Source organism: Triturus cristatus, chromosome 2_2, assembly GCF_964204655.1.
Source record: "Triturus cristatus chromosome 2_2, aTriCri1.1, whole genome shotgun sequence".
NCBI lineage: Eukaryota > Metazoa > Chordata > Amphibia > Caudata > Salamandridae > Triturus > Triturus cristatus.
In genome coordinates, this window is record NC_140582.1 from 1169030915 (window position 1) to 1169055939 (window position 25025).

The 25025-nt window shown below is 45.1% G+C and overlaps 1 protein-coding gene across 13 annotated transcripts in view; it reads left to right on the forward strand.

The window, feature by feature from the left end:
* LOC146863313 (uncharacterized) overlaps positions 1-25025 on the forward strand; it is a 365986-nt gene that overhangs the window by 10435 nt on the left and 330526 nt on the right. For all 13 annotated transcript variants that reach the window (XM_085642731.1, XM_085642726.1, XM_085642734.1 and 10 more), the window contains 2 exons: positions 11942-12841; positions 23942-23973. In XM_085642731.1, coding sequence (XP_085498857.1) covers positions 12383-12841; positions 23942-23973 — 491 coding nt within the window. In that variant the 5' untranslated portion in view covers positions 11942-12382. The remainder of the gene's footprint in view (positions 1-11941; positions 12842-23941; positions 23974-25025) is intronic.

The window sequence follows — 25025 nt, forward strand, 5'->3', positions numbered from 1 at the left end:
AAAGGAAAAAAAAAAATAATAAACAATTGCTTGTTCCCTCTTCTATCCCACCACTATCCTTAATACAAATAACTGACTAACCTATCCGCCACTCAAATTACTTTCATATTTTCACTATACTAATTCACCACTAATCCTTTATGGGTTCCGGTGTAGTGTGCTACTCTCCGAAAAGTACTTTGATGCCTCGTCAGGGGTAGTAAGTGCTATATAAATGCAATTACAAATAAGTGAATATTGCACACTCCTAGTTTTCATTGCTACTTCTCTGCATGTGCCCTGGTCTCGGGTACCTTCATACATCTGTGTACTGTAGTTTCAGCAACCATCGTGCTCTTTGTCTTAATTGTAGTATCCATCAGGTCTCTTTTCTGGATTATAGTTTTCGTCGGGTCCCTTTGTCTTACTGCCAGTACCTAGCAGGCCTTTTTGTCTAGGTCGTAGTGTCCCTCAGGAATCTTTCTCTTGGTCTAATGCCCATTAGATCTCTCTGCCTATGTGCCAGAACACATCAAGTCTCTTGTTCCAGTTTCCACTAGGCCCATTTATCTTAAGTTCCAGTATCCATTGTCATTTTGTCTAGCCCTTAGCCATCAGGTCCCTTTGTCTTGGTTCTAGTACGAAATAGGCCTCTTTGTCTTTGTTCCAGTGCCCACGAGGTCTCCCTGCTTTGTTTCTAGTAACCATCAGGTCTCTTTGCTAGTACGTCAGGCCTCTTTGTCTTAGTTCCAGTACACAATAGGGCTCTGTGTTTGAACCAGTACCCAGGAGGTCTCCCTGCCTTGTTCCTAGTAGCCATCAGATCTCTGTGTTGAGATCTCTTGGTTCAAGCAGCCATCAGGTCTCCATGTATTCTGTCCCCAGACCTCAGTCCGCTCCCCGTGCACCCTGGTTCACTTCCACTGCGTTCCTAGAGCCGAGCCCTGCACTTCCATGACTCAGGCTTGGACGGGGTCCCTGGCTCACGTGAGACTCACACTTGTGCCCCTGCTCGCTGCGAGTAACAGCTCACTTGTAACCACAACAGGAAGCGCTCCGCCTCCAAGGGGCTCGCGAGAGCAAGGGCTGTGCGCGCGACATGCTCCAGAGACGACGCGGGAGGCGTCGGGGTTACAATACTTTCTCCCGCTCCGAAGAATAACAGGAAAACTACAAATATGACCGAGTCCTTCAGAGAGGGGAGGGGAGGAATGAGTTAAGGGAGACCTGCCGTTATGGAAAGGTGAAGCAGTAGGGAGCGCACAAGCGGAGGGTAAAAGATGTGGGAGAGTTGAAGTTTTTTTAGGATTTCACTTGAGAGGGGCTAATTCTAAGCACATTTTCCCTGGGTCTCGCTATTCAGGCCTCTGTGCTCCCATGTAGTAATGCGCCGTGTGACTAGGCGGCGTCAAACGCCGGAGCTACATAGTACAGTTACCTTATTTACCTGTAACATATGTGTTTGAGGCATATGAGCTGCAGATCACACACTTAGGATATTAGATCGCCATCTGGTGTTGAGCTCGGATGCTTGCAGATTGTTGTTGTCTTTGGTCACGAGATAGGTGACTCCTCCCTTGGACCACAGTGCGCATGGGCATCCACTCCATCCTCAGATTGTTTTTTTTCCGCCATTGGGTTTGGATGTAACTTTTCCACTCCGGTAGAAAACTTCAAAAACAAGCTTTCGAAGCGAAAAACTTTTACAAAACTACATCGAGGCACCGTCACTCGACATCGGACCGGTTCCAGACATCGACGCGGGCGATTGGACCCATCCGTGCCGTGAGGCCTACGGCTCATGGAAAGAATGACGTTTAAAAAATGCCCCCAGTGTGGAGCAATATTACCACACAGTGACCATCATAACGTCTGCAACCTGTGCCTCATAAGGTCTGCAACCTGTGCCTGTCGCCAGAACACCACGAGTCCAGATGTCCAGCCTGCGCCGCAATTCGATCCAAAAAGACCATTCGGGATCGACTAGCTCGACGCCATATCATGGCACACAGACCAGCCCCGGAACTAGAAAACATTTTCAATGAGGGTCCCGATGTCCCGGAAGAAGATTCAGAGGAACTTCAAATGATCTCAGAAGCAGACGACTCAGACGACCCCATTACTCCGGGGCAACGCATGAGTACCACTGCCCCTACCCCAACCCCTCCAAAACCAAAGGCATTGGTCAAGACTTCGCCAGCTGGCCCCAGTCGAGACCGAAAACACCCTTCAGAAGCCCCGCCTTCGGGCTCTGCTCCGAAGAAACACAAACCTTCCAGTGGCTCGGGCCCGAGCAAACCACATAGCATTGTGCTACCGGCACCGAAGACACAAGACCTCTCGGCACCGAAACCGTCTCCGGCGCCTTTGCCACCGAAAACACCGAGGCCCATAGACAAACCGGCACCGAAAGCTCCCAAGCTCAAAGACTCCACTTCGGCGCCGAAACCTTCATCGGCGCAGAAACCACCGGCTAAGGACTATAATACAGCTCCTAAAGCCAAAGACTCTACCGATCACCCAAAACCTCGATCGGAACCGAAAAAATCGGCGCCAAAGTCTGTTCCTGAAGACCAAGAACTTTTCCACCCAGATCCAACACAAAAAAGGATCTATATTAATCCAAAAACTGGACATGTCACTGCTGTACCTTGTAGGAAACTGAAACCGGATACAACACCTGCCACATTTCCTATAAAGAAGTAGGACTCGGCAACATCACCAATTCCTCCTTTCTCTCCTGTACCACCTCCTACCCCACCGTCTCTGCCTACACCACCATTACCTCTACCATCTCCATCAAATACACCACCCCCACAGGATGATTATGATGACCTAGGGGGAGGGGGTGATCCTGATGATCTTAATAATCCGTTCACAAATCCAGATACCGTACCATTGGACGACTGGGCATACCCTCTACCAGATATGCCTGACCCTACACCATATCCCTCCAAACCATCACCTCCAGATGACCACCTGGGGTTTGGACAACTAGTACACAGAGCAGCACTTTATCATGGCGTCACCATGCACTCAGATGCACCTGAGGAAGACTTCCTCTTAGACACTTTTGAACAGTCTCAGAAGTCGGGTCAAATTTTACCCATTGATTAAAGGGGTCATAAAACACGCCACAGAAGTATTTAAAGACCGTGTACGGGCCAGGGTACTCAACCCAAGAATTGAGAAAAAATCTAGATCTGCCCCAGAAGATCCTTGTTACATCAAAGGGCAGCTCCCTCTGGATTCTCTGGTCATTTCCAACGCAAGGAAATGCGCCAACTCCCAAACTACGGGAAGATACACCACCCCGACAAGGAATCCAAACTATTGGAGGCATCGGGCAAAAGAGTAGCAGCACAAGCCGCTAATCATTGGCGTATCGCCAACACCCAAGCCCTATTCGCACGTTACGATAGGGCTCACTATGATCAGTTAGAAGATCTGATACAACACCTACCAGACGAATACAAGGCCCAGGCAAATGACCTTATACAAGAGGGAAAACTTATCTCAAATGCCTCAATTAAATGTGCACTTGACGCCGCAGACACTGCCTCTAGGGCAATAAACACAAGTGTACTCCTTAGGTGCCATGCATGGCTACGCATTTCAGGCTTTAAGCCAGAAGTACAAACTACTATACTTAGCCAACCATTTAATCAAGAGCAACTGTTTGGACCAGCAGTAGACCCTGCACTTGAGAAAATGAAAAAAGACGCCGAGACTGCTAAATCCATGGGAGCATTGCAGTCTCCACAACCACGTGGCTCCTTTCGACGCTCCTTCTACAGAGGAGCCTCCAAAAACATTGGAACTGACACCTCCTCCACATTCAAACCCTCTACACAAACATCCCCCAGTCGAGGATATTTTAGAGGAGGATATAGAGGAAACAACACCAAGAGAAGAGGTCGAGGCAGTACCAACACTCGTACCTCTCCCGCCACAAAACAGTGACTTTCCTCCACTCCCCCCAGACCATTCCACTCCAGTCGGGGGAAGACTCAAACAGTTCCTACCTGTCTGGAACTCCATCACAACAGACAAGTGGGTAAGACAAATTATCCAGTATGGTTACTGCCTGGAACTCACCACTACACCCCCACACATTCTACCCAAGCAACGCTATGTCACCAGACCATCTTACGCTCCTCAAACAATAAGTGCTCTCATTGCTTCAAAAACACACAATAGAACCAGTTCCCTTACAACATCAGGGTTCAGGGGTATACTCACTACTTCCTAATCCCCAAAAAGGACGAGACGCTCAGACCAATACTGGACCTCAGACTCCTAAATCAGTACATAAACTCAGATCATTTCCATATGATCACTCAAGTACTCCCACCACTACAACAAGGTGATTTCCTTGCCACATTAGACCTCAAGGATGCCTATTTTCACATCCCCATGCATCCTGCTCACAGGAAGTATCTAAGATTTGTGGTGGACGGACAACACTATCAGTTTACAGTCCTTCCATTCGGGGTAACAACTGCGCCCAGAGTGTTCACCGAATGCCTAGCAGTAGTAGCAGTGTATCTCACGAGACAACAAATTCATGTCTTCCCATATCTAGACGATTGGCTCCATAAAAGCCAATTCATTCAAAAAATGCATCCTACACACTCACCAAACTATTCAAATCTTACACAACTTGGGATTCACAATAAACTATCCCAAATCTCATCTCCAACCCTCCCACATACATCAATATCTGGGAGCCACCATAAATACCTCCAAAGCACTAGCATATCCCAGCCCAGCCAGGATAGCCAAAATACAAGCTCTGATCGCAAAATTTCAAACCCAACACTCTCTTCCAGCAAGAGTGTTCATGCAGCTCATAGGTATGACGGCGTCATGCATCTTCATTGTGCCTTATGCAAGACTTCAAATGCGACGCATCTCACAGGATGGGGAGCCCATCACCTAACACACACCACTCAGGGCACATGGACCACTCAACAGAAATGGCTCCATATCAATTACCTGGAGCTACTGACAGTATTCCTAGCACTAAAATCATTCCAATTACATCACCAGAACAAAACTGTCCTCATCCGGACGGACAACATGACAGCCGTGTATTGCATACAAAAACAAGGAGGCACACATTCTCTCCAGCTGTCCCAGCTCGCACAGAACATTTGGAGATGGGCCATTCCCCAGAACATATACCTGCTAGCAGAACACCTTCCAGGAGTTCACAATCAGATTGCCGACCTGTTGAGTCGACAATCTCAACAGATCCACGAATGGGAACTACACCCACAAGTCCTACTCCCATTCTTCCAAAAATGGGGCCAACCAGACATAGACCTGTTCGCCACACACAAACGCAAAATGCCCAACCTTCGCCGCCAGATTTCCCCACCCACAGTCGAAGGGCAATGCAATATGGATGAACTGGTGAGGCAGATTTGCGTACGCTTTTCCGCCTCTCCCACTCATTCCATTTGTGGTACGCAAACTCAGGCAACAGTCTCTCAAGCTGATACTAATAGCTCCCACATGGGCGCGTCAACCCTGGTTCACAACACTGCTGGAACTCTCTCGTTCCACACCAAAAACTGCGCCTCTCCCTGTCCTTTTTAACCCAGAACCATGGAGAAATCAGACACCCAGATCCACATCAACTGAACCTAGCGATCTGGCTCCTGAAGTCCTAGAGTTCGGTTACCTCAACCTACCACCAGACTGCATGAATATTATAAACGAGGCCAGACTGCCTACTACTAGAGCCTGCAACGCTGCAAAATGGAAAAGATTTGCCATTTACTGCACTAACAATGATATATGCCCACTGGATGCATTCATCCAGAACATCATTTGCTACTTACTACACTTGCAAAGATGTAATTTAGCGTACTGAGATTCACATCGCTCCTCTTCTCGGCGTCCTGCCTGGTTTTCCAACACGGAGACACTTCAAATCTGCGGCAACTCCCTCCATCAGCAACGCCTGCTTTTGAGACCGCGACGACGCCAGCCTCTGATAAGTGCTACACATCACCTTCACACATACTCTTACACGGCCAGGTCACCCAAAGCATATATACTACACTCACATCCCTCAACAATACTCCACACGCTGTCTTGTTTTTTTAAACTTTCGCTGTTAGTGGCACCTGCAATTTACCTTTAGCCATGTTCAGCTAAAGCGCGGGTGCAGCCATTGTTGAAAAAGAAAAAATCTATTTTTTTGAACTTCTTTACTTTTGCAGCAATCGCGGCACCCACGCTTTAGCTTCACATGGTTAAAGGCGAAGCACGGGTGCCGTGATTGCTGCGAAGTAAAGAAATAGGGGGGGAAAAAAAGTGGTCCGCCATGTTTTTTTTTTATTTGTGTGTGACGTAGGAAGGTCTACTGCTAGCTCAGGCAGAGCGCGGACAGGCTCTCCTGCAAGCCGCCGGTTAACTGCATAGTACAGGTAGGAAGGCGAACATATTCAAATGGAAATTAAGCGGCTCTATTCAGCAGGAGACAATGCAATGATGACACCTGTATAGCGCTCCCTATGGGATTAGCCGTTTCTGTGCACTAAAAGCAGGTGATATTACTACCGGCTGAGAAGGGGGTGATGCCTTGTTTGTGTAACCTTTAAACCCAACGCTTGGGACCTTTTGGTGAAATAGCTGACGTTGTGTGCAGATAGAGGCCTCTCTTGGTGGTGGGGGGGGGGGGGGGGAGAGAGTGCCGGTGTGGTCGGTGCCCCCTCCGTAAATGTTCCAGCCCACCCTGGCAAAAACGCGCACCGGCTTCTCAGCCTTGGGACAGATGTTGTTTCCTTTTACATGTCATGGTTTACTTGCTTTTGCATTTTTTTCGAGAATTTGTTTTGTCCAGGAAGTTGTTTTTCTGTAGTTTTCATGTAACATATTACTCACGCGTAGTTCGGATTACATGCTCATCCAATGTTTGGCCTCTCTGCAGAGCGCGCAAAGCAATGGTCGGGTGTGCCGGTTGTGATTATATGCAACAGTGCGTGAAGGATGCAGACACCTGTAAATACTGAGATTTATTTAATGCATTTTTATATAGCGCGGACTTTACCCGAAAGTGTCGGAGCGCTGTACAATAGAACCAGTTACGTTACATGAGAGAAATATTACAAAATAGAACGTTACAAAAATAGACAGGAGACTAGAAGAGGTAGGGTAAAACCATAGAAGGCAAGAAAGTGTAAAAGTTAAAGAAACTGCCGTGCTTACTGCTGAGTGAGCGTGTTGCGGGGGTGGGGGGCGGTTAAATGAAGGAAATGCAAGAGAAGTAGACGCAGAAGAGTGCGAAAAGACAAATGAGGGCACTGAAGAGGAAAGAGATGAGGTGTGAGACATGCAGATCAACTGTTTCCGAAAGATGTGCTTGTAAAAAGAGCACACGTCCATTTGCGAGACTGCAGAGAAGAGTGGTGTGCAGAGGAGAACAAGAGAGACAGAGACACTCCGACATCTGTCCCTTCCACGGAGATAGGAATGGAGGGCAGGGAGGAATGGAGAACCAGAGGACAGGCGGAGGGAGAGGAGGAGAGAAGTGACAGTCTTTTGGGTGGGGGGAGATGGATGAGGGGAAGAAAACCACAATTTGAAGACGTAAAACATAGAGTATACGGGGATATAATGTACTCTGGAATAAGCTAAAGAGTGAAAGAAGGGGGCATGGTGGGGAAGAGGGGTGAAGGATGGACTGCAAGGGAAAGAGAGAGCAAGGGATGGAGGGCGGGAAATAGTGAAAGGAGAGAACGAGAAGCAGGGAGGGAAAGGGGCAGCGCAGGGCAGTGAAGGAACACAGAGGAAGACACAAGACTGGAAGACATAACCATAGAATCTTATAAGGAAGACTTTGAGGGAAGAAGTGCATGAATGGAGGGAATGGGAGATAGGGGGTGAGAAGGAAGGAGTGCAGTGAGGAAGTATTGGCTGGTAGAAGTTGGGTAGCCAGCAAGGAAGCAGCGAAGGACAGGGTGGATGAATGAAAGGAGGAACACACATGAAGGTAAGGGGCGATGGAAGGGAAGTGTAACAAGCTCCTGCCCCTGTCTTATTTATCTGGTTTTGTATAATGCTCATGTTGTCTGTACTTTATAAATTTTTGTTGCACTACCTTTCATATGCTTTTATACCCTATGTGCCTTATACTATCCTTATCTTGTAAAGCGCTCTGATGCCTCTGGGTCTAGCCAGCGCTATATAAAACCTTCAAAATAAATAAAAATAAACAAGAAGGGATGAAGGCAGGCGGGACGGCGAAGGGAGGGAGGAATGAAGTGCTGAAGCTCTTTGAATCTATAGCTTCAAGGCACTACTTGCGTATGAGGAAGCCCCAAGCAATTTCACATTTGCACGTTTTGAGTATTTTTCCACAGGGGTATTTTTTAAAATTTTTATTTTTGCAGTTTTATATAGCCCGACCCGAAGGTATCAGAGCACCTTACATGAGAACCAGTTGCCTTACCAACGTGCACATTCATATTTAGGGCACATTCATATCTAGGCATGGGGAGATGAAGTGATTTGCCCAGAATCGCAGGATGCTTCAGCCTTCAGGACCTTACTGGACGCACTGTTCGTGTGGTGGCAACACCGTGACCAGGGATGGTTTATCAAGGCGGGCCTGCCCTTCATCCGTTCTCATACACTGAATTGACAACAGGATTTATTTCTTTGCACAACCTGACACGTATCCGAAATCTGACTCGATTGGGTTCTTGCTCTATCGTGATTCTTGACATACCGAAGATACTCTCGGTCATCGCTTGAGGTTCACATACATGTCATCATGACTCCACTGAATAAGTGTGGCCTGGTTATTTTTCTCCAGATTCTCGTGCAATCTGGGATCTTGACTATCTTAGGATCACTGCGATGGACTTTGATCTGTGCAATCGCCTTGATAAAGTCTGCATACGTATTGTGGTACAGACGAAACATGTGTTGGCCTGATTTCAATTATTTGCTGCTGGGAAAATCCTCATAAAAGAATAAAAAGAAGATGAATACACATTATCGGACATTTTACTGAGAACGCAAGCATTCATTATTCTGTACTTTAGGCGAGCATCGCCAAGTGTAACATTTTCAATTCAACTGCTTCCGCCGAACTCGAACCTTGTTCCACAGCTTCAAAGTCGGCGGCTCTGGCCCTTAAGCCACATTTGTTTATCTCCGTGCATAAGTGTCAAATTGTGCACCATATACGTGTCGAAGTGCCTCCTCGTGACGTGAGAAGGTCCTCGGGGAGTGCTGGGCATGACTACCTGTGCTTTGCAACGACAATAAGGCTGTGCTTTACTGTAACCAACGTTTCTATTTACTATCCCTCTCCAAGCTTTGGCTCAGTGCCAGTGAAGGGCGCTGTTTAATGCAAACAGGAAGCCGGAGTCTGCCATAGATACAGAAATCATACTACAAAGGTAGCTGCAGTGTAAGCTTCCCTCACACATACAGGACAGGGTGATGCAAAGGCAGCATTAGTGCATGCTTCCCTCAAACATACAGGACAGGTATTCCAGGGGTAACAGCAATGCAAGCTTCCCTCACAGACACAGAACGGGGGCTGCAAGAGTAGAAACAGTGCAAGCTTCCATCACAAATACAGGACAGGTGATGCAAGAGTAGCAGCAGTGCAAGCTTCCCTCAAACATACAGAACGGGTGCTGCACAGGAAGTATCGGTGCAAGCTTACCTCACACATACAAGACTAATGCTGCAAGAATAACAGCAAAGCAAGCTTCCCTCACACATACAGAACTGGTGCTGCAAGAGTAGCAGCAGTGCAAGCTCCTTCACACATATAGGACATGTGCTGCAAGTGTATCAGCAGTGCAAGCTTCCCTCACACATACAGAAGGTGCTGCAAGGGTAGCAGCAGTGCAAGCTTCCTCCGCACACGCAGAACACCAGCTGCAAGGGTAGCGGCACTGCAGGCTTCCCTCACACATACAGCAAATGTCCTTCAAGGGTAGTAGTAGTGCAAGCTTCCCATGTAATGCAATACATGGCACACAGGACACTCATCCAAGATGCTGGCATACTGATGGTGATTCTTGGCACAGGATACCAATGGGGAAAATGTTGGTGCAGCATACTGGCGGGAACCCTTGGTGCACGGCGCCATGGCAATCCCTCGCTCGCCTCTTTCCCTACAATTCAGGGCAAGAGTTATGCCCACCACTTGGCAAAGACCACCAGATCCCACTGCAAGAACAGAAGGTAAACAGTTTCTTCTTGACGAGCAGTGGTTACTTTAATCAACTCACATTAGAACTAGAAACATATTTTTAAACCAGTTGTTGCCATGTTTCATTAATGTGACTACATGAAAAATGATGGGTTGAAAAAATCTTTTCTTTGCTTCGCACGAGTGATTGTGCCTTGAAATCATCATCAATCAAAATGTACTAACAATAAGGAACAATTGAAGCTAGCACTATAGTTCATAATAAATATTTGGTTTATTTCAATAAATACCCCGGGGTTATAACTAAGATTATTTTTTTTTTAATCTCTTTTCTCCCTCCTGTATAATTTATCAATACATTTCTAATTGTGGTATACACGCAGGGCGCTATAAAATACCAGTCTGTGGTATAAATGATTTCACCTCCGAGTGCTGTGTTTTTTTTTTTGTGGGGGGGGGGGGGTTTTGTGCTATATCCTACTCACATCATCTTTAATGCAATACAAAGAGAAACGAGTCATGCTCTCTTGGCAAATCTGATCAGTTCCCTAGTATAGGTGGCCCTTCAATTTCACATTTGTCTGTGTTGTGGTGTTATAGTAATAATGCACTTATTAAACATATAAATACATCTGCATCTCTATAAAAATGAAAAAAATACATGCATACATATGCATGTATATTCATGTTTTCACATATATGCACCTATATACAGGCATACATATGCAAATATATATAGATGTAAATATGTATGGACATGTCACACATAGAGATATATATATATATATATATATATATTATACACACACAGAGAAAATGAATGAAAAACCATAAATATGCGCACGTTTGGATACAAACTGTGTACACATATATGTATATATCCATCCGCATATGCAGATATCTATTTATTTATACATGTATATATGAATCCCTATATATACACATCTGCATCTTTATAAAAATGAGAATCAATACATGCATACATTTGCATACAAGTGCATGTATATTCATGTTTTCACATATATATTCACTTGTATACATGCATACATATATATGGATGTAAATATGTATGGACATGTCACTATATATATATATATATATATATATATATATATATATATATATACATATATCTATATACATATATGTATGCACATATAGAAAATGAATGTTCAACCCTAAAAATATGCACACATGTTTGTATCCAACCTGTGTACATATATATGCATATATCCATCCACATATGCAGATATATATATATATATATATCCCCCTATACATAAACCTATAATTACAACTGCATATCTATAAAAAGCATTGAAAATGCAATAGGTCTCTCCTTTTTATTAAGTTAAAGCCATTTGCTTTGCTATACAATACCATTAGCAAAACATATACAAGCCAATTACAACAATGAAATCCAATGCATTTGTTCCTCTGAGGGTTTGACTCCCCCAAGGAACCCCCATGTTCAGATCATGAGGTTTAACGGAGTTCATCACACCCACACATCAAATGTTTGCATTTCAGTGTCTATAATGTCGGACATCATTGTCAGCTGTGCCAGTGAAAGACTGCGGGACTCCGCCCATCGCTGCCAAATGTTTTGTGTTTCTGTGGGCTTCCGATTTTGAAAAATACTAGCTGTTCTCATTAATGTCCTTTTAATGCCTGAATCGAATTGCTTTGAAAACTATGTTTGCTTTTGTTGTGGACTACTGCCGCAGTTTCCAAAATTAATGGAAGGTTTTCTTTTTTACTTTACATACACAGAGAAGACTTGAAGCTGCAGTGCAAGCTGGGCTTCGCGCAAAAAAGTCTGAACGAGGCAGCACATTGAAAATCGGCGGCAATCACTCCTGAAAAGCTGATACAGCACATCATCTTAAAGCAGTTTAAAAACGAGCTTGACTTTCAGCTGCAGATTCGTAAAGGACATTGGATTTGGAAGTACTGGTATCTGAGATCATAAAACAGCGGCATCCACTCCTCAAAAGTTGTTACAGCACACCAGATTAAATCAGTTTAACAAAGAGCTTGATTCGTAAAAAGCATTGGAATTTAAAGTACTAGCTTATGATTTTCAACACATGGCATCAGCAAAGAGCCACTGAAGATCTCTCTCTCGCAACACTTGGATAACTCTGATAGCAGGCTAACTTTACTGAATCCTGGTAGTACACTTCTGAGCACTAGCACTGGCAACTTCTCCCAATGCCTGGCGCATGCATATCTTCTGCAGTGCTTGGCCAGGGCAGTTCTTTAAAGAAGGAGAATAAAATGTCAACCCTTCTAGTGGTTGCAAACAAATCTAAAGAAAAGGCTGATTCTGGCTGTGAATCAGATTCGGATTCGAACTATGCTTGTGAAGCACCTGCCTTCGATGAAGAGCTCGGTAGAGCGTTCAGCAGGCCCTCTGGAAAGCAAAACTGTGATACTGGTTTGTACTCCGCAAAGACTGGTGCAGGTAGCTCTCACTTTGAGAATGTCAGCCTTGACTCTGCTGGAAGGCCTTGTAAGAAAAGGAAGACTGAAAGCTTAAACCCTGTGAATGCTTCCACTGTTAACCTGACAGCCAGCAAACCTTGCTCTGCTACCACATTGCCAAACAGTTCACATGTCCCCCAAGAGTCCAAAAACAACTCTGTTGATGTATGTTGTGATGTCCACAAGGTATGTAGCTTTCATTCAGATCAATTTCCTTGAATGTGTGAATTAGTGAGGTATGCTATTATCAGAATTTCTTCTTTCTAGACTAAGCACTTCTAAGTATGTTGCAATAGTAATGTTTGTGTTTTTTTTAAAGTGGGGAAAACCTTGTAATAGATACAGCTATGATACTTTTATTTGGCCCACACTTTTAATTTATGTTAATAACTTACAAGACTGCAGATGTCCATTAGTCAGTTAACTATTCTAGTGTTTGCTTAAATTGATAGAATTAGGCTGCAAAGCTCTGCAATTACCCCAGTGTCTACACATCCTGTGGCCCCCAAATCGTTCTTCTGACACTAGAGCTCCCAATTACAACTTGGGTCTAGTGCTTTTTTTGTAAATATTTTTTTGCATTTTAGAACCGAGCACAACAGATCCAATGCATACAACAAAAACACACTATAACCAGCAGGCTAATCGCAGGGACCTATCAGCTAGAATCAGAGTTCAATGACCAAGCCACAGTGGGCAGGCATACTAATGGCTACATTTCCAGCAGTAAAAAGACTCTCCCTGAACAGAAGAGGCAGGGAATCCTGCAAGAGAAGCACCTACAGACAGTTACAATCCATTCCAGCCAGTCACACCTCAGTGATCCTCGCTCACAACCGAGGTGAGGGGGGCGGTAAGAGTAGAACCAGGGGATCAGGGAGAAAGAAGTACTAATACCTGGAGCAAGCTGGTGTAAGGACAAATGCACCATCATCCGAGTTTGACATGGAGTGGCCAACAATTGTATCCCAAGTCGACAGTCTTTCCATCCTTCTAACCCCCATAGCTTCCTCTCGGTGAATCTCATCCCTTTCACAATCCACCCACCTCATCAGTTCAGCCCCCAACAGTCAACATTGAGACCACGAGAAGACTTCCAGCTTGTGGTCAGTTGCTGGTGGGCTAGAATTAGGGCCTGTTTCAGAAACTTAACAGTAACCTTCCTGGCTGCCAAACGTTAATGATGGTCCAGCACGCACTGTGTGAAACTATCAAGGAAGTATCTGTCTCCCTGCACTACTTGCAGAACTATGGCCCAATAAGGAAGTAAAAGTGAGCATTACCAAACCATGTGAGAGAAACTCTGCAACAGAGCAGCGGGGGCATGCTTAGGACGCAGTCAAACATATCTTGGAACACGAGGGGGTATTCAGTGTGCCCGATGTAGATAAAAGAATTAGATATGTTTGAAGCAAGCGTTCCTGGAGACCCGGAAAATATTTTCCAGTATTCTCCTCCAAGAGGAATCAGGAAGGGGTGTTTGCAAAGTCGTTCTCCCAGCTGGCCCATAGGGTCGCAAGCATCCGCCAAGCCCCTTCCAGTAAAGCTCTATAAAGCAACGTGACCGCCTTAATCCGGCCTGATACAAGGAAGAAAGGTTGCATACTGTCATGCTCGGAAGTTCCGCGCTGCCAGACCCGCACCACTCATGTATCCTGTATACCAGGACACCATGGAGCAGGAAATGGCCCACTGGTATGTCGTGAGCTTCCCGAAGGCCTGAAAACTAGCATAATTCTCCCCCTGCAAAAAGATCACCGGGAACATCCATTCCCACAGGCGCCCACTCGGGGAGACCCGGCCAAGCCCGTGGGCGGCTCCAGCACCAATATTCAGACGGGGAGACGCGTTGGACTACCGGTAATGCCTGTTCAATTTCGTGGGTCCGCTCCAGTTGTCGGGCTGCCTCCCCCACCTCTTCTATGAAGTTTCACTCTCCACCGAAGTGAGGTGGAGATACATTGCGGGTTCCTGAGTTAGGAGCTTGCTTTCACTTATTGAACATCCCCTTAATTAGGGGAGTTGGTAGTTGGTCCTCCACCATTTGGGACCCTTCACATTTATTTTTGGTCCTGAAAAAGTGTCCCTCGATTTTGGAGCCTTAACGACAAGAAACATGCTGACCACATACACCCAATAGCTACCTAGGTACCTTGAGTCCGTGTGGTAGCCCCACTGTTTTTACTTAGTCCCAGTTCTAATACCCGAATTAAAATATTCATAGGGCTGGAGCCTATTTTAAATCACCTTGCCACCTAAAATACACGCTAAGATTCACTCACTGTTTACTCACACACACCCTTCACATAAGGCGATCTCAGATCAAAAGAACTCCGCTAAAGATGCCACCAGGCCCGTTGGACATTGCAGCGCCGGTCTGATGAGAAGTGCCCTATGATGAAGCATGACACCCCAACAGGTGTGTGAGGGCATTATGATCTGAAAGATAAACTCCCCTGAGACTTCAAACAGTAGGCACACCGTGACCCTTAGTACTTCTGCCACATTAGAGGAACTGACTCCCTTCCATGAATCAGATGTACACATATAGGAGCATAGGAACAGGACCTCTTTAAATAATTAGCTCTTGTGTCCCCCTGTTGATTATAGGCTCCAGCACCTGACCACAAGATGTAGCTCACGGGTGTGCGGGTTATGAGTCTGCTGTAAAGTGGGGGTCCAAACAGCTCTTGGTCCTAATCAAAATGTGCAAAGTCTGCACCCTTGAGGGCACGCAATAAGCTCCGCCGACAATCCTTGGACGGAGAGCCATACTTTGCCATCCACATACCCTCCCAGAGAATGGCTCGCCAGCATGCTACCCACTGTAGCTGTGCCACTAACTAATGCAATTCAAAGTAATATCCCCTTAGCCAGTGCTAAACGCATCTTCCAAAGTGCAACCCGGTAACTGATGTACCCCCAAGAAAGTGAGAATAACAGACCATCAGGTTCCCGAAAGAATCTTTGTGGCTTCTCCAACTGGAGTGCCGCAAAAAGATCAAGTAAGCGGGGTAGCATAATTCTCTTGGATAAAACTACTTGACCGAAAGAGGCAACGTGGTCCAGAAGTTAACAGAGCGACGCAAGCAGGTCAGTACATGCCTGTAGTTTATCTCCTATAGCAAGTCTGGAGAGTGGTACACCGCCATTCCAAGATACTGCACCATTTCTCGTTCCCACTGTAACGTTGGTGACAGGGCTGCGCTTGGGGGGCATCTCTCCACAGGGTATAGGCCCAGGAGTTGTCCCATTTGACCAAGTTCTGAGCAGGTCCAAACATGATTGTGAACAATCTGACAAAAGGTCAGAATCACTCCCTCAAAGATACAGCAACATCTCATCTGCATACAGAGATGGGTAGGTACAGTTCATGACATTGGTCAGACTCTGAAAGTGTTCACGCTGAAGAAATACCAGGCCCTTTGATGTTAACGGCCATAATTATTACTTCTTACTCAGTGGCTTCTTAAACATTATGCGCTCAGAACTGCAGAGGAGTTGATGAACGGCAAACCATTTTAAAGATTGGTTTTTTGTATGATCAGCAATATTGGCTTGATTCACTGTAGAGACAGACCAGATGGTGCTTTTGTTGCCTTAGTTAATGCTTTAGGCAAGTTAACCAGAAAAGCCATATCGGGCAACCATGGGAATGACCACACCTCCAAACATGATTGTGAACAAGATTGTATGTATTTATTTTTTCTTCCTAAAACAAATTTTATTGTCAGCATTTGGGGTCACTTGATTTCGTACAGGATATTTTCGATAAGAAACATTGATCATTGTGACATCAGATCTGCCGACATCAATATAAAGTTTATGAAGAAAAAACACAAACATTATGAGCTTAGATATGCTAGCTTGCAACTGTTCACCGTATTGTGCCATATCCATTGAATTTTTTGGTGACATGGGTATGTCCCATCCCAATACCGCTGAAAGACTCCCCTCTAGAATTTGAGAAGTTCAGTGCTTTGCCAGATTATATGAATGAATGTGCCCTCGGCACTGCCACAGCGCAGGCAGACGGGAAGGTATCTGTCCCGCCCTCCACAGCCTGTGCCTAGTAAAATAAGCTTCGTGTAGATATTTGAATTGAATCCGCTTTATTTTGGTAGCTATTACGGCCCCCCCCCCCCGTGGGTGCACCACAGCCTCCGTCCAATCGTCGTTATCTAGGGGACCTAGGTCCGCCTGCCATGTATCTCGGAGTGTATCTAATGTGGTGGGAATACTTGTCACGAGGCATTGTTATATCGATATTTCATGCTCCCCCAAGTCTCCCTAAAAACCCTTGGCCTCTATCGGGTTGAACTCTGATGGGGACTCTAATTGTGTAATATATGGAGTCAGTGCGTGACGGAATTGCAAATATTTATAGAATTGTGAATGTGGCATGTCCAAATCCTTCCAGAGGTCCTGAAATGACTTCAGAGTGCTGCCATGCATGTCAATTCCCAAAGTAGAGATACCCATAGCACCCCAACCTCTGAAACCAGACAGTGTGGACAGTTGGGGAAGAAGCCCACTTTGCCTCAGGGGTGTGTCTCCCGTCAGGTGGCCGCCACCAACCCATTCTGTGCAGTGATTGTTTTCCATGTCCCAAACACCACCCTTGTAGCTGGCAGTAGTAGCCGAAGTTCCCTTGGTTTATGAAGGAGAGAATGAGGTAATGCATCGCCCACCAGCCACTGCTCCAAGATATATGCCGGGTCTCGTCTATCACCGTACCACCATTCATTCAAGATGTGGCAGCATAGTATGATTGGACATCAGGGGTTGCTATCCCCCCACAGAAAGTTGATTATAAGCCTGTGTTCATAGCGACTTGCAGTTTGATCAGCCCATAGGAAGCGATTCAATCCTGTGTTAATCTGACGGAACCAGGCGGATGAGATCGGGAAGGGGTGGGTCTGTAGCTGATAAGAGACTGGGAAGCATAACCATATTGAAGATGGCTGATCTCCCTAGGGTAGAGAGCGGCACGCGCGCCCATGTTTTCATCTCGGCCTGTGCTTGTAGCCAGATGGGGGTAATGTTTTTCTCCCAGGAGATGGACTGAGATGTCGCTAGATATACCCCTATGTATTTAAACCCTATTGTGACTATCGTCACATCTTTTGACCTTGCACCTATTTCTGTTATCCTCTACAGTGGCCAGAGTATTGATTTACGGACATTCATGTATAGCCCCAATGTCCCTCCGAATATCCATTATACGAAGTAACCTTGGTCCTGTCCAGTGCGGCATGGTAAGGAAAAAGAGGACATTGTCCACGTACAGGGCTGTAAGGTCCAATATCCCTCTGGACCACTCAAAACCCCTGACCTGCACGTTGATTCTAACCCACGAAGCCAACGGCTCCATGGCTAACGCAGATGGGTATGGGGACAGGGGCACCCCTGACGGATACCTCGCCCAATAGAAAAGGTGCTAGACACTGCACCCGCTACCCGAACTGAGGCTGTAAGGTCTGTGTATAACAGGCGAAAATATGAGATATAGCAGGGCCCAAGATATAGGCGTTGTAGGACGACAAATGGATAACGTCCAGCTCAGTGAATCAAACACCCTACCATTGTCAGCCAGTAACAGTGTAGATGTACTTTTGTTGTATGATTGTAGACCTTGTTCTTTTTAAGAGGCTGGTACAGCTCTCTTTATGGCTTATGTTTGAAAGGTTAGTGAAAGGCAGCCTAAAAAGAGGGATTCTAAAGGTTTGCTTGTTTGAACTTCATAAGTCGACTTTTCATTCTACTATCTTGGCTAATTTTAGCATTTGGTTTTGCGTATGTATGCTGAAAGCTGTACCATCCAAATGTCATTCCATAAATTTAGAGGAAAAATACGTTTTTCATTCCCTATGGACCATTGGTGTGGTTTGTCATTTTTACCAATGGGTAGGCACAAAGAGTTAATCTAGGATCGGAAGAAAATGTATAACAAGCATTGAAAATGCAATAGGTCTCGCCTTTTAAGTTAAAGCCATTTGCTTTGCTAATGGTATTGTATAGCAAAGCAAAAGGCTTTAAGTTAATGAAAGGAGAGACCCATTGCATTTTTAATGCTTGTTTTCTTTCGAACTAGGATGTATTAAGATGGATCTTTGTAACAAAAAAAAACAACCACAAAAAACAGTTGTTGTAAGCGTATCTTATGCAAATGGATTTCTATGTAGGTATGCAAGGCAACTCTGCTGTGCGAACTTAACTATCCCGTTATGGAATGTTGTACTAAATGAGGGAAAATATAGTAATTGCAGAAAGCTGAGTTCACAGATGCACATCAGCAGTTTTGGGGTCTTTTCCAGGGTGCCTGATCACCGCTCGCACAAGGATGAAGTGGTGTTTGAAGAGTTCTATTTTGGTGGCTCAATGCAGTCGCGAGCCCGCATGAAAGCACAAGATCTTTTTATCACTGCAGACCTGGCTCGGGGTCAGGTTGTGGGGGGTGACTAACTCATTTACCCTTTACCTTAGCTGTGGGTGACCGGGTCAAATGGGCTAAAATCCAGTGTGCCCAATAATGCATATATCACTCCACCTCTTGCTCATCCCAAGACGACTCCTCTTGCTGTGAGCTCCAAACAACCCTTTTCAAGCCAAATACCAGACCAATATGTCCACCACTCAAATTTCATTTTCAACTATACTGATTCACCACTAATCCTTTCTGGGTTCCAGAGTAGTGTGCTACTCGACGAAAAAGCGTTTCAACACCTCATCTAGGCTAGCAAGCGCTATATAAATGCAAAACTTTTCCCCTCTTCTATTCCTACACTACCCTTCTCAATCCAAATAATCAACATATCCACTACTCAAATTACTTTCATATTTCACTATACTAATTCACCACTAATCCATTATGGGTTCCGGAGTTGCATACTACTCTCCAAAAAAGCGATCCAACGCCTCGTATGGGGATAGTAAGCACTATAAATGCAATTCCGATACAATCAGTGCTTTAAATGGGGAAAAAATAAGTGCAAGTACTCCTTAAAATAGAGGTGTGGCAAGTGGGCGGGGCTAAGGGCAAAATATGATCATACATAATGACTTTTGTACCAGTTGCAGCACATATCAAAACACACAATAAATGTGTTTGTCAATAAAACAGATTAACTCATAACACATGAAAGCCATGATGGCACTTTCACCCGAATGGTCCCTGCGCACCTGATTGACAGTGCAGGGTCTATCTAGACTATCTAGAGACCCTATCCTGTTAATCACAGCGTGACACAAGCCCTCTCAAACCCAAGCAGTTTGGGGATCAAATGGGCGCTGCGGGAATCTTCACAAGTAACTCTGCAAAAGGCCACTCCACGGCTCCGTTAATTACATGCTCCACGGAAGCAGAGCAGAATGTAGAGGAGAAGCCTAACCTGTGCCTGCCGTGCTGTGGATCAGGGTACTGGTACACTCCCAGGCTACAGAGAATTGCCAGTACTGAGAGCAAAAAAAAATGGAAGTGCCGGTACTCGGTACCGGTGAGTTGCGGCTCATTTAAAGCAATGAGTACAATACCTTGCGCTGTATCCAATGGCAGGATTATCTCTGCCACGGTGACCTGCTTCACGCACGAGATGGAAACGCTTCCCCCAGAAGTTCGATGCAAAAACAGCACCCTCCACCCTTGCCACTCACTCACATATGTCCCAACACCATACACAAGGAGAAACTAGGATATAAGTGGGAGAGAGACAGCATACGACAGATTGTCAAGGACTCTGGAGCAGGAGCATTTTCATTTGAAAATAGTTTGCAGGAGCCAGAGTGTGCCATTGCATCCCTGGGCGGAAGCTGCCTGTGTGATAGACACCCAAGGTCTCTTGCGGTAGTGGCATTTGTATGGGCAATGTGGCAGGTTTCAGTGCGTGATCGGTGCATGAGAATGAAGCACAGCATGAGTCACATATGTGGGGCCTGAAATAATAGGGGCTCAGTATCTAAATGTCCCTGTCTCCTTGCTCGTAGGTACAAGAATCTGGATTAGCTGTCATTATTTTATTTTCAGGGCATCAAGATGGGCAAAGTTAATCAATTGAAACTACAGCCTGAGTGCACAAATTGCATACAATGGCTCCACCAGCGTGATGCTGGAACACAAATTAAGGCTTGATTCAAGAGCAGGCGAGAATGTGTCTACTATACTGGGGATACACCTAGGGGAATAAACGTACTACATTCGGTAGAGGCCTGCTGCTCCATCACATGACATCCACACTGTTTAGATTGGCTGTGGAGCCTTTAGTGTGTGATGACTTTTGGTCAGAGATAATTCCGTGTGTGGAATGGTGGTGTGCTCGGTCACACTCGTGGTTGAAGTCTCGGAGATGAGTGAATGCAATGATACAGAAGTTCACAAAGAACAATAGATTTGGCTCATTAGGCATGGACCCCTTAGCGGATCGTTTGTAAGTTAACCCTGCTTGTGTATTGCACAAAGACCTTTTGGAGAAGCTTGCAGTAGATTTTTCCAGCAAATAGTGTGATCAGTTTTGTGAGATTTAAACTGCCTGTCTGCCGTAAGAGCAAGAACAACAAATGACAAAGGGGTTAGGGTTGTAAATGCTAGGTGTAAGGCCACATCACCCACAAGGGGGACATTAAGGGGTACAATCCCTTAGTCTAGTGTTTTCACACTGCAGGGGGATAGTATTCCTACAGTGGTCACTTGGCTAAGCAAAGTAGCTGTAGCCAGGTGTGATCTAAGCCCTTGAAGCTTGGGCAAATAACGTAGTCTGGAGCAGGTTGGGTGTGTTTTTTGCAGGCGTGCACTCCTGCTCTCCCACTTTTCGTTGACAGCAGCATATGAAAGAACTACGCCCACGCGTCATGCACCGAGTCTGAAATACAAATAACATGTTGAGTTACAGCACTGGAAGCGGGGTTAACGGGAGAGCCAAGGCAAGATTTACCCAGGATACGTTGGGCTCGATCTGGAGGGAGATCCTTTGTGTCTGGGAGCCCAAACCTGGAACCAGCTTCCGGCGACCATCGGAGCCACAACAGATCTGACTGTTTTAAGGAAACAGCTTAAAACCTGGCTATTCTGCAACTAAGGGGCACAGCCAGGGAAAAGTGGAGCGATGCCTATTAGCGCTGGTACACTCTTGCTGAAAATCTGTGCGCTCTACAAATGCGAGTTCATTCAAGATGCGAAAAGTACTCCGGAAGGAGAAGGGGGGTCGCAAACTTTAATATTCTCAGGCCAGAGGGGCCACGAGAAGGACGTGATGGCGACTCTGCTGCCCTGTAATGTGTATGGCAAGTACGCAATCGCTGCGTTTCCAGGAGGCTCTGTTTTGGTCTCGTAATAGATGTCGGGGGCTAGTCCTAAATAGTGCTGAACACTTGGCTTGCCCGTAAATTAATCCCACAGACCTATTGCATAAAGACATTTTGAATATACTTTCAACAGGTTTTCCCAACAAATAGTACGTTGTCAGTTTTGTGAGATGTAAACTGTGAGTCTGCTGCTGCAGCAAGAACAATAAATAGAGGGGCTGGAGTGGAAACTCTAGACATTTTTTAATTTATGCATGTATTTATTTTGACTTTTATATAGCGCGGACATGGCCGGAAGGCATCTGAGCGCTTTATAGGCATTCCCACGACACTGAATTTTCTCATTACCTTTCACTCAAAAGCATCCCAGTCACGTCACTCTTGTTCAGTCAAGAAGATGTAAACACATACGGTCCCCCTGAGTAGGGCACTGACATTCACCTCTGCTTATCACAGCGCCATGGGAGGGGCTAAGAGTCCCATGCTCAGGCGTGTGCCATGCCGGGAGATCGCTCTGCCTGTAGCTTCCTGTGGGGTTGTGCACAATGTCACCATTTCCGGTGACCTATGTGGTGTTGTGTGCGCAGTCACTGCATTCCAGTAGTTTTAAAATATATAGACCATTTTTGTGTCTCATGAAGCGGTTTTATACTCTTTGCCTTTTGTACGCTATGTTAAGATTTTGTGTGTGAAAAATGTTAAGAATTTAAGATAAAAAAAAAGACAAAACATCACGGTTTAGAGTTAAAACGCAATCCGATAAAGTTGCGGTTTTACCCCCATTACGTTCCGTTACATATTACTTTTCATCAGGCTCATACGTACCAAAAACTTTATACAAAAATATACGAGTAAGTTTAAAAAAAAAAAGAGAAGAAAGTATATCCGCCTCGATGACTGACTAAACAGATTTGCGTGGGGTAGAAAACCTAACACGCCGTGTCTTTCCGCTCTTGTTGGTAATAGCACGACTTTTCGGGAATTAAATGTTTAAAGACAAGTGTTTCCAAATGATATCTGAAACCAAAACAAACATCTTCTATTGTACTGGAAACAAAAAAAGCATCGCCGCGCGAAAGCGATCGCGCTAAGTCCACGCTATTTAAAAGTACGCCGCCATGCGCGCGCGAGTGCGACGGGAAGACCCGAGCAATGAGACTATGGCATGGGACTGTCCACTGTCCCACGGACATGCGCATGCTGTCTGCATTGGACAGATGGCGAAAGCAGCCATCTTTGTCTATGCAGACGCGTGCATGAGCCCACGGGGAGAATTGATTCCAAAAGGTCTCTGACTAGTGCCGCGCATGCGCTGTTTTCGCCAGGCGAGACCTAAAAAACGGTTTTTGGAGCAACGTCTTTGCCACCTATGTTGTGGCAGATGTTTCCCCAGTGCAGCACCGCTAGATGAAGTCAAAACAATATTGAAAGCCAAACTCTTTGGAGCCTATTGCAAGCAGGCAGCCGTAGAGAGAGAACCGTTGTTTTGGGTGAAAGTTCCAAAGTAGGCTAGGTGATTTAATATTGTTTTTTGTTGAAATCATTAAAGAGATGTTTTTAGAGCAGGGTTGAGTCATTTCCTCTGGAAGCAATTACCTTCATTCGAATAGCACCTTCCATCTACATCCCTTGGCTCCAAGAGATAGTAGAGTTCAGACCTCATATGCTTTGAGAGGTAGTAGATAGAGGAATGTTTTTGCTTTTCATCTTTCTTTATTGAAGCCATAAAATCATTAGAGCCCTGAGGCTCATTTGAAGTTAGATGTGTTGCTCCGAGTTGATTCAACCGTCCAGACTGGTTCAGTTATCCAATGACGACACTTCAAGGACCATAGCAGTAATCTGTATGTTGGTGACAAATCTATCAAATACATTGTTATACAAATGTTACCAATAAAGTACTTCTGAGAGTTCCTTGTGTGTAAAAAGCTTCTACTTGCCACCTGCTTGTCTCCGCATTTTCACTTAAATACTTTCTATATTTTACAGGCTGATGGAGAAGAAGCTGCCCACGTGGAAGAGTAAGTATATAAAGGTGTTGATGAGCTACTGTTGGTTTTAGTGACTGTAAATAATTGTACTCAGTGCAGAAAGGCTCATTTAAATTTCAGAAAATAAAATGTGAGCAGTCAGTGACAAAGTGCTTTATGGTTTACATTTTTTTTTTGTGTGAAATAACTCCTAATTTTAGACTTTGTTTAGAGTCTCTGGTATAGAGTAAGTATCTTTGTCAGGAGCATGTAATCCAGGTTTTGTTTACAACCTTCCTAGGTCCCCAAATACGGTAAGACTTCGGTTAAACTCTTCTTAATGTGAAAGCTCCTTAATAAATTATCATTTCTGCGGGCCTAGAACTACCCTTTTGGCAGAAAATAAAACAAATCCTCTGCGTCCCAGTTCTTTCTTTGTAAACATTGTAGTCCACCTTGCAAGGCACTGAACAAGAATATTAACTGTTTCGAGTTCTTACAGTTTGACTGACATCTCTGCTAGTTTGAAGACCTTCTCTTAACGAAGATTAGTGTGGCAATGTGCTTCGTTATTTACCTATCCATTTTGGGAATGTTTCTACCTGGGGGGCGGGCATTCAGGATGTGGATCAGGAATTGATTGCACTCAAGATGATTTTAAAGTATCTCTGAATGCATCTTTAGAACATCTTTTTCTGTTACATTTTCTACATCTGACTCTATGCGTCGTCCCTCCGAGTTTTTCTTTGAATGATTTACAGTTGCTCTGCTAATTGTTAAACCTATAGTCCTCTTAAGTGTGCTTTTCATACTTGTCTATGGCTATAACTTGCTTATTGTCTGGTATAATGCAGTTCCCTTGACGTCCTTTAGTGTTCGCTCGCCAGGTACACTCATTGGGCTTCTGTCCTGTTCTGTCGAGGACACTTCCCTTTTTTTTCCGCCCTTAAAGAACAAAAACCCCTGCATTACTTTGAAATGGTCTCTCCAGAGGTTGGGACTGGATTGAGTTGGAAGACTGGCTGAAGGTGAGAAAGAGGAGTGCCCAGTGGCTTGATTGCATTTTCCCACTGGTAAACAATTAAGACTTCCCACCTGTGACA